Below are 10854 nucleotides of genomic sequence, written 5' to 3'. Positions count from 1 at the left end.
CCCTTTACTGTATATGCTACTTCAGTAGTGGGAAGAAGTAGAATTAGCACCTTTGGGAGCAGTGAGCCAGCTCACGACTACACTACTGAACAGCAGAGACCATATTCCAAACATATATAAACCTATTATTTCTCCTTTTGAGAAAGATAACAGAATTAGATTTTGAGAACTGAGTCAGCTGAGAGTTGCTTCCTTCATGATGAAGACAAGCAAATATTCCAAGAAAAGCAATAAAAAGTAGCTGTGTGATGACTGGAATAAAAGCTCTGCTAAAATCTAGAATTCTGCCTCAAATGCTGATAGCTACTAAGAAAAATCCAATTTTTACTAGGAATGCATTTTTTACTAGATAAAATATAATCCACAAAGGAACTGCTACAGAAACAGCAATAGACCTGAACTGAGATTGGAGTATGACATGTAAAGGCTCTGAATGGCTGCAGAGCAGAGAAAGGTATTACTTTAAAATCCAACTCAACTGGGAAAGGACACCTCCTCAGGCCCCTGCATGCTCAGCCAGCCCTCTTCTCACCCCAGGAAGCCAAACTCAGCTCAGACAGGCTTCCCTGAGCAGCCAGGAGGAGAACCACTGCAAGACAGGCACATGGAACATGCAGAACATCCCGAGGTGGCCGGGACCCAGAGGGATCATCCAAGTCCAACTCCTGGCAGCTGAACACAGCCCTGGTGCTTTGCAGGGAGAGCCCCAGTTTGGGAGCTGGAGGTGTCTCTAAGGCACCTGTGGACAGCAGCTCCTCCTCCAGCGCTGCACACTCAGGTCACGGGAAGCACCAGGAATTAAACCTGGTATCCCACTGCTCCTCTGCTCAGCCTGGCCACATCCCAGCTCCAGGCACTGAGAAAGCAAACAACAATCTGAAATATCTTACACACAAAGAGGGAATCATTTTATTAGATTATGGAAGACAGCAGCATTACAGTACAAAAAGTTACAAGAGTAGCAGAAAACATGGTTTTGGTTTAAATACTCAGGATTATACTGGGGAACATGAGAAGGATAGTACCCTTTTCTAAGCTAACTCCTAACCAGGTTATCAAAATAAGTTTTGAATATTTAGCACAAGTAAAAAAGTTACAACAAACATCATTATAAAACGCTTTAATAAATAGTTTCTTTTCTGAAAGGTTTCTTTTTTTTTTTTAAGAACATGTCAAAAAAAATGTACTAAAACGATGATCCTGCAAAGCAAATCCTGCATTCCTGTATAAAACAAGTGGTTTCAAAACATTCATGTTTACATTGTTCGTGGGCCAGAGTTTACACTCTCAGACATCTGTTCCTCTCAGTGGTAGGGTAACTAGGTGTATGTAGTGTTATGCTTCTTCAGTAATTAAAATAAACTGATAGTCTGCCCAGTTAACAGTAATAATAAAAGCCTTAAAAAAAAAAAAAGCATAAGCCTTCCATAATATTTAACCATTTTTATTAAACCATATTTAACTGAGGTACTCCCATCCTCTGAGCTTGCCAGCCTTTTTCCTTTAGAGCGAAAGATGAATAAAGCACAACAGAAACAAGACTGAGGAAAATATTGTTCCCTTCATTAGGCCTGTATTTAAACGCAAAAAAAGTAATACCACATGTAATTAACATATTCACAAAAGAAAAAACAATGCCTCTCTATGTTGGTACTGTACAGTAGATGCACCCGTTAGTGTTCTTGAGATGGGCTGAACATGGGGATAAACAAACATTTCTGGATCTATTTACACATAAGTGGTTATGTTCCTATGTAAATACAAATGACCAACAGATTCCTAACATTGATTGTATTAACATTTTCTAATCTGGACATTATACCAAAAAAAGTCTTAGAAACTGCCATAGAACCTCCTTTTCTGCAACATAAATTAAAAGGAATGACATGTAAAAAAAAAAAAAAAAAAAAAAGACCAAAATATTTAACTTATTAAATCAAATATACAGAGTGATTCATTTAATATGTACATATTTACAAAAAAGCACTTTCACTATTAGAAAATAAACTGTGTCAGTTGGGGAACCTAGAGTTCTCACAATTTTACTATATTGATATGGCAGTCTTTGACAGTTGCTATAGAAAAAGTTTAATCTCAAGGCACTTGTCACATGCTTCAATACTGCAATTCTAAAGTAATTAAACAGAAATAAAAAGGCCACTTTTAAACCACAGTTGAAAGATCTCTATTTTTTTTTTTTGTTCCTATTACAAAGTGTGTAAGGCAAATTTGGAAAAAATCTTACAGAAGCTACTAACGTAACAAGTGCAGTGAGCTGCCATTAATAGAGATTCAAAGTCAAGAAAGCAGTTTAAAGTTCACACAATTTCCTCAACCAGGAGGTTTTAAAGCCACCATTAAATTAGAGCAAGTAATAAAAAGAAATACATTCTGTAAACAGTGTACAGTCTTTTGTAATAAACTTTACACATATTGAAAATACAACCTCTCCTCTGCCACATAGCGAGTGTATTATAAGTAAACTTTACAAAAATAGCAACTATCAAAGATTACTCATTTTTTTATCTGACAGTCATTGAATAATTTATACAAGGCTAAAGAAACAAAATAAATTTTATTTATTATTTTTATTTATTTTTTTTACGCAAAATAAAGAAACTATGAACATTTGACTCCAGATATTTTTAGTCCTTGATGCAAAGTGGAGATGTCAATTTTTTCCCCTCCCCAGCAAGCGCAGGCGCAGTCTGCCTACATCCCAAATACAGGTTTAGTCTCTACTGCCTTCAAAGTTTGATGCATTCACATTTTTTACAGATCTGTTGTCCATTTTGCCTATTTGATGGGATTTCTTTACTGGACTGCTCTCTGACGTGTCAGACACCTTTGTAGGCAAAGGCTTTGTGAGTTTGTGAGATAGGAATTTGTCCATTTCCTCATCTCTTTCCTCCTCTTCATCCTCCTCTTCCTCATACTCAATGTACTCCTCTACTGCATCACAAGTTCTCTTTTGAGGAGATATGAAGTTTTTGCATTCGTAACGAATGTCTTTGTTACTGTAAGATCTGTCTATAGGATTTCTTATGGGATTTAAAGGTGCCCACTGGTTATTGGCACCCTCTTCTCTGGGAGGATGGCTTCTCTCTCTCTCTTTTCTTCTCTTCCGAGTCCACCACACGCAGATGATTATACAAGTCAGCCACACAATGCTAAATACCACACAAAGAATTGGGACCAAATAATCTAGAGGGCAAATGGAAAGAAATAAAGTCTCACGTTAACAGAATACGCAGCACAGGACATTTGTAAGAGAAGTATCCATACCTAGCTACAGGTCATCCCCTGCACCATTTTTAGGAGAAAGGAAGTAAGATGTCTTTACAGCACAGTAACAACTGCCTGAATGCACCAGGTCCATCTGAAAGCGCTCTTTGCTAGTTTAGTTTTACATGATTAATGATGAGGGAGGAAAGCTCCATTTGAGATCTTTTGTCCCCTTCAACAGACAAACTGGTTTTGTTAAGTAGCATCTTTCAAGCATCTACACAAAGTTGGCCTAGAAAACCTCAGTAATCCTGCTAGGCTAAGGTTTTTCTTAGGAGGAAAATCTTATCCTAGCAGGAGGCAGGCAATGGAGTACTGTACCTCTAAGTTGCTCTAGAAGTACTGGCACTTCCATCACTAATATGTCCTGCATTTATCATCAGAAAAAATAGTCCTTTACCATCAGTGTCTACAGACATTTATGTATCAATGATCTCCAAAAACATTCAGGTTAGGGCTATGTAACCAAACTGGTCATGAATTCTTCAGCAAGTTCCTGTTCTGCCTCAAGATGAAACACCAGAATATTGGCCCTAGAGAGGGGAGTCTTCACTGCTCAATGAACAAAAAAAAAAAGCTGTTGAGGCAATTGCTTTTCTCCAAATCTCACTATTCAAACCCAGCCACATAGACACAGATTATTTCTCTAGGAAAATATTTCTGAAAAAATGGATGTATATTTAGATTTCTTCTGCTCTCCTTCCTCAAGATCTGTACAGCTAAGAGAGAATAACAACTTTTGTTTTTTCTTCTTGATAAACAAAAACTCTCACACGGTAAGGGGCAACAAGAGATGAGGTGTTTTTATAGACAGCAATGGGATTGTCCAACAGCTCTGAAGATAAATGCTATCAACCCACCACTCTAATGCCTGATCCAAACATAAATTCCCTCAGCAGTTTTATGACATCTGCTGACAGAATAACCTGGAAATGACTACACAAAAACAACCAATGTTTCAACACCACGGTCGTTCAAGTGCCTCCTGAGCACATTCTTATGTGGAATGTGACATTCTCAAACATTTCCTTTTGGTAAAAGGAGGGTGAGTAAACTGCCAACATGGCTGGCCTCAAGGGATCTCAAAATTCTACTTTAACAGTTATGGGAAGCACTGCACTCATGAGTGCAAAAACTGCTACTTATCTCCTGATTTTTCATAAGCAACCTAACATTAAATCATGAATGGGAGAAATACTTCAAAGAAAAAGGAGTTCTTCAGAACAGCTTCTCCAAGATTAGAATACAAAGCTTGCATTCTCACTGCTATCACTTCATCGTATGACCATGGATCCAAGTTTACTTAGTAACAGGTTCTTAATACAGAATTTTTGGCATACCAATTCTAAATTCAGACTACTTTCTCTTAAAGCTAGAGAAAGCCAGTGAAGCATCTAAATTATCATCTCTACCTAGACACTTGAGCATCCCACCAAAATGAGATTCTCAACACAAAGGGCTTTACACCACATTTTCTGATAGGTTTTCATCCACCTTAACCAATTGAAGGGCAGAAAATAAAACAAAATGAAAAAACAGGTTACAGTTTGCTTCATAACTACTCCACTTAAAGAACTAAGGGCCAGTGGGTCAACACTCAGCACACATATTAAAATGAGGAGTCTGGAAACCATTTTGCAAGAGAACCCAAATTAATCTACTATTTTGGGAGAATCTTTAAATCTTACTGAGGTATGAGGCAAAGTAATCTGCAGCCCTTTAGCTCTAGAATTTAATATGCAATCAGAAAAGCCAGAGGCTGAGGTATGTCAAAATCCCAGCTAGATCCCTTATCTTCTACACAACTGCTGTTTAAGGCAGTTTAAGCACAAAGCAGGCACACTCCTTCAGGAGAGCTGAGGAAACAGAGCATTTGCCAAGACTTTAACAGATGAAAGGCATTTCCTAGAAGGAAAATGCAAGGGAAGTAGAACCAGGCAATCTCCTAATTGTTTGGACTATGGATGGAAGATCTTCCAGAAGATTATGCTGGGGAGGTCTAGGAAAAAATTGGGAGAGCCTCCTACCACTAAGATTTCCACTCTGGGGCTTAGTTGAACTTAAGCCTACCAACAGTCTTCCACAAGCCCATCTCCTGTCTCCCCCAGGCAAGAACACAGGCATGCAAAACCTTCAATCCCTTATTTTGGCACAGCTCTTGGAGAGCCAGCATTCAGAGATAAAGGTCTCCAATCACATTATATCCTCTAAAGAGGAACGAATGCTATGTTTTTAGCCAGCTGTGCACTAGTGAGAAACACATGTTGAAAAACAGTGAAGTTTTACATCATGGAAAATTATTGGAAGAAACTAGACATCTTTAATTCTTGTTAAGGTAAATAAATAGCACATGAGCACTTCAGAAGAGATTGGTATTACACCACACCTTCTCTCTCCCCATATTTTCATTTCTTTACTGCCTCAGTGCAGCAGCATCAAGGGCTGAGGTTGGTTTAAGGTTAATGGAGGAGAATTGGACAGAATTGGAATGGCACACAAGAATAGCTCCTCATCATTTGAAAGGTGTGCTTGGGCTGGAGAGCTGGGCTGGAAGTCAGAGCCAGAACTGTGGCATGAGCGGCACGTGTGGCATGGGGCATGTCAGGGATGAGGTTGAGTTTAAACTAGCACACAAGCACAGAATCTTGATCTCAAAGCTGCTTTCTCTTCAGTTAGTAACAGCAACTAAAGACACAACCTGGTGGATCATTTTCTCCAATGTGCAAAGAAAGATAAGGAGTCTGCTAGCAGGGGAACAGAAAACACACCACAGAGGAGGTAGGCATTGGAATCTTACCTGATGATGAATTCCCAACAACGATGGTCTCGACTTTGACTTCAGTTACTGCCAACATAACTGTGCTGTTCTGTCGCTTGGTGATGGCATTTACTATTGTATTAGCAGCATTCTGAATGAGGCTGTTATCTTGTTCATCTCGGTGTGGGACAAAGGACTAAAGGGAGTAAAGGGGGAAAGCAAGAAATTATTGCAGTTACCTAACCATGGAAATGTTCTTTTTAAATCCAGCAACATCTTAATTGAGTTCACTCAGTTGCATTTGCCTAACAGCAGCTACAAACAGTTCACTGAAAGCTTACCACAGCAACAGCATGGCTGGCTCTACCCAAACTGCAGATGCAGTGCCAGACTTGGTGGGTAGCACACCTACTTGTTAGTTTAACATACCTCAAAGGAAAGGCAGTGACTTCCACATTACTGAAACTGATGAACTAAACTTAGTCATAGTTTGGAGCAGTTCAAGACATGTAGATTATCTAGACAGAAACCTAGACTAGTAACAGTCAGCTCATTAATACCATACACTTTGCTCCCTGCATGGTGGCTCAGCATGCTCTTTACACTACCAGCAGAGACAGACAGTCCAGCTTCTGCCTGGATTAACATTTACCATGAAAATTGACTCTTTCCTGAAAACTAAGCTTTACACAGTGATTGAGCTGTAAATGCATCTAAAGCCAAGTCTTTAGTTCATCAGGGCAACAGTCACCTTCATCTACTCAACTTGCACCTTCTTTCACTTCTCATTTAGTACTTTGTGTTTAAAGAATAAGCCTGAAGCAGCCAGGCACTAAATGCACAGGAGAAACCTCTTCACAAGAACAATCTAGCCACCTGTAACCATATCTCCCTACTGAGGTCAAGAGCCCAAGATTTCTGACAGAACAAGTAGGCACCTGTTCACTAATTTGGGCTGCACTAGTCTTTAGAGTAATTTATCATGAGTTTGTAGTAGCCATCTGTCATTAACAAAACCCGCAGTTTCAGCTCTCTGGCAGTGTAGGAAATTGTGAGATCACAAAATTGCTTTGCAGACAAGACTAAGCCACAGATTGCTCCACCTGCGTTCAAGTGAAACAAGCTTGAACAACTTCTTCCCCAGAAAAACTAATAACAAAATACATTTGTATATGTATACACACACACGTCTCATACTTACAATAGCAACTTCCACTGCATTCTCTGTGGAGTAAGACGGATCACACAATATTATCAGAGTTCTGTCCCTAGAAACAGTCCTAGTAGCTGGTAAATACCGGATTTCAGAACAGATATTTTCTGTTGTAGTGCCCTGTTAGAAGCAAGGGAGATTGTCATTTTAGTTCAAGTCAAAAACAGCATGTAAAAACAAGACTCTTCAGAGTTCTTGAAGTTGCTAAGAACTGATGGAGGCAGCAAAGAGGGAAGCAAGAAAGAGCAGAAATGTGAAGAACAGGGTTTTGGAATGAAGGGCAAAAAACTGAGCTTGCATGATTATGTTAGTACAGTCTGAGTCTATTTTGAAATGTAAATAGTTCTCAAGACTCAAGAAGATAAAATATTCAGTACAAACCCAAATTTTGCTTCATCCTTTAGAGAAAGCACAATTAAAAGCGACAAGGGAATCAAGTAATGAAATTTGCAAGCTTATAAGAACAAGGAGTCATGCTAGAAACCTTAATCTTGCATGCTGTGACATAGAATAGATCCCTACACATATTGCCATACTTCATTAAGAATTCCATTCTCACCTGGGGGACTTTGTCTCCATTAAAAATTAAAGTAATCCTAGCACAGTCATTGTCCAAGTACCCAGAATTAGGCAGACACTTGATATTGACAGGCAGAGGTTCAGAGGCACTGCATTCTCCCCAGTCTGTGCATGGTGGCTGAAAGCATTTCATATACTTCTCCTGGCATTCTTGACCCATGGGACACTGGTTATTGGAATTATCCCAGTATTTGTGTAACAGACAAGGCTTTTTTCCACACCACACCTAGAAATTAAAAAGAACAAAGCACTGTTAGAGGTAGTTGCTCTCATGCATCAAAACCAAATAAGCAATTCATCTAAAAAATATCTGTCTTTTGATACTAGTAGCAGATGGATCTGCTCTTCTACAAAATTAAGACATTTAGTACAGACAAGAATAAAAATCTGTGCAAATATAATCTGAGAAACCACTGACTGGGCATGTCTCCTTAGCAGTTTATGAATTTGTCCCACTTAACTGAGTTATACGGAAGTTTAAGAGTTTATTTTAATCTAGTCCTCTAGGCTTCTACAATATAGAAAGAGAAATATCACCAGAGATTAATTTCTTCAATATCCATACTGAGATGCCTGCCAGAGAATGCTGAACATGTTAAGAGCTGATGCACATTGGTGATAAGCACAACCACTCCAACCATGCTCCTAAAAAGGTAACAGTTTGCTGGTACCCACAAATTACTGGGGTGCAGCAAATTTCCAAACACAGCTCCATTCCAGGAACTGGACTTGGATGATCCTTGTGGTTCCCTTCCAACTCAGGATATTCTACAATTCCACATAGCATTTAAGATCCAACATAGCACTGTACAGCTATTAGGAACCTAGGGACTTCTTACAGCACAACTGTCAGCAAGAAACTGCAAGTGCTACATCACACATGGAAGAAACCTAATACCACTCATGGACGAGCTGAATTTAAGGCAATATGTTTAATCTGTATTTAGGTCTTAGTTTTCCTCAGTCACAAAACCACCAGGATCTAGTCTGCAATAAATACACAAAGGTTGAAAGCTGTTAATTCATAAAGCTACTGAAGGACAATACAAAAACTTAGTCAATGCCCAGTGAAAAATTTTTTCCTACATGTCCTCTACCTTGGAACTCACAGTTCACAAAATTAGGAATTCTAAAGCTGTGTTTGTAAAGCTCCAGCAGTGTGATTTATTTATCCTTTATTTCAGCTCATATTTCATTTTCTGCAACAAGTGGTCTAGAGAGCCTGTTCTAGCAGGCAGACAGCAGGACAGTAACTTTCTGATATTAAAGACAATCCATAACTAGTTTTACAGGAAGCCATTTTTTTAAACAAAGAAATTTAGAGGAGACAAAGACTAACTTGTGCATGAAGAACAATGAGTTGGTTTCAGCCAAGGGAATTTAAGAAAACAGGCCAAAATGCCTACCTTGGTGCAGTCAATACGTCCATCCAAACAGTGGCAGCTGTTGCACTCCTGTTCCCAGCGGCTGCCATGGGGAAAGGTCATTCCTTTAAGCCAGCAAGGCTTTCCAATTCCAATCACTAAAGAAAAAAACAACAAAAAAAACCACACAAAAAGCACATTCAGACATTTCACCTCTTCAAGTCATAATCACTATACAAATTTAAATTTAAAAAATTAGCTACTGTTCCTTATATATCAGACTACTGTATATAAACTTTATACTGGCTACATGGTGCTGTATTGTGTTTTGGGTAATGTTTGATAGCAGATATAGGAATACCTTCTTGGCATCTAGGACCAATTCTTCCAGGGGGACAAGTGCATCGGTATCCATTTATTTCATCTATACACGTGGCACCATATCCACAAGGAGAAGACTGGCATTCATCAATATCTGGACAGAAAAAAGGTAAAACTCAGTGACAAAGACACAGGACATTGTAATTAATAATTTACTGAGGTGTAACCTAACAGTACCTCCTTTCTTTAAAGCAAAAGTCGGTGTGGCTACAGAATTATTCTTGTAATTAAACAGCTCTGCCATTTCAGCAATAACCTGCAACAGATTTCTCATAATTGTACCCTAATTGAAGTTCTGGTAATCAAAACAGCAGTCAAATGCTGACTCATCTCACAGAGCAGAGGTGTTGGACACAAAGTGTTAATGCCTTGTCCACATTCAGCTACACAAGTCCCACATCCTGTTCTGGCACTAATCTCAGTCATTTAGGCTTCACACAAGAGCATGTGCTTTCATGAAGTTATCAGAGTGCACAAGCTGAACAATGATCTTGCTCAAGAATGCTCAAAGAAGTGCAGCAATACAAGTGTCCATAAGGCAGAAGAGTAACAGTTTGGTTTGTAACGTGCATTTGATGAACGTGAATAACCTTGAAATAATAAGTAGATTAATTTAATACACAGACACTTATCATTAAAGCCTCTTTAGAAAAAAAAAAAAAACTTCAAAGATTCAGAGGCGTAGCTACAGAAACCAATGGAAAAAGGCAGGGAAGCATGGTCCATTTTGATGGATAGCAATGTGTCATCTGTTATCCTGGGGAAGAGATCAATACTGATTTGTGCAACAGAAAACAACTTGGCAAGTTGTGAGCCACAGGCACCAACTGCTTCACTTTCAACCAGAACCTCTCTCTTCCAAAGCATCTTCTATAAGGTTTCCCTCCACTGAGTATGAATGCTCTTTACAATCCCAGAGGAAGCCATTTAAACTCCAGTTCTTGTCCAATCTACAGTATCAGCTCACTTTAAAGTACAAGACTTTGAAAGTGAATGTGATAAATGGCAGCAGTGAGTGTTACACTTGCAGACAAAGCAAAACAAGCCAATGGATATGGAAGGGTGTTTGGTTCTCTATTTTAGTTTCCTTCAAAAGTGAACTAAGATCTAAACTTCAACAGGGTTTAACTACTCTTTCCTCCTGTCTTCATACTATACAGGTTTAAGGTTCTCCAGCCTCTGTATGCTGAAAAAGATGACTTAACTCTGTTTCTGTATTAGCCATAAAAAGCATTTTTTTCAGAGCTACTCCTTCTATCTATACCAGTCTAAAC

The 10854-nt window shown here is 38.9% G+C and overlaps 1 protein-coding gene across 1 annotated transcript in view; it reads right to left on the bottom strand.

Moving 5' to 3' along the window:
* Positions 1-877: 877 nt before the first annotated feature.
* The window catches only part of JAG2 (jagged canonical Notch ligand 2), a 68531-nt gene continuing 58554 nt past the window's right edge, over positions 878-10854 (bottom strand). The window contains exons 21-26 of the mRNA XM_066321649.1: positions 9561-9674; positions 9242-9357; positions 7816-8061; positions 7245-7376; positions 6083-6239; positions 878-3204 (exon numbers count right to left, since the gene is read on the bottom strand). Of these exons, the coding sequence (XP_066177746.1) occupies positions 2732-3204; positions 6083-6239; positions 7245-7376; positions 7816-8061; positions 9242-9357; positions 9561-9674 (1238 nt within the window). The 3' untranslated portion in view covers positions 878-2731. The remainder of the gene's footprint in view (positions 3205-6082; positions 6240-7244; positions 7377-7815; positions 8062-9241; positions 9358-9560; positions 9675-10854) is intronic.

Source organism: Sylvia atricapilla, chromosome 6 (genome assembly GCF_009819655.1).
Source record: "Sylvia atricapilla isolate bSylAtr1 chromosome 6, bSylAtr1.pri, whole genome shotgun sequence".
Lineage (NCBI taxonomy): Eukaryota > Metazoa > Chordata > Aves > Passeriformes > Sylviidae > Sylvia > Sylvia atricapilla.
Note: the sequence above shows the minus strand (reverse complement) of the source record. Positions and strands in the feature narration are given on the sequence as shown.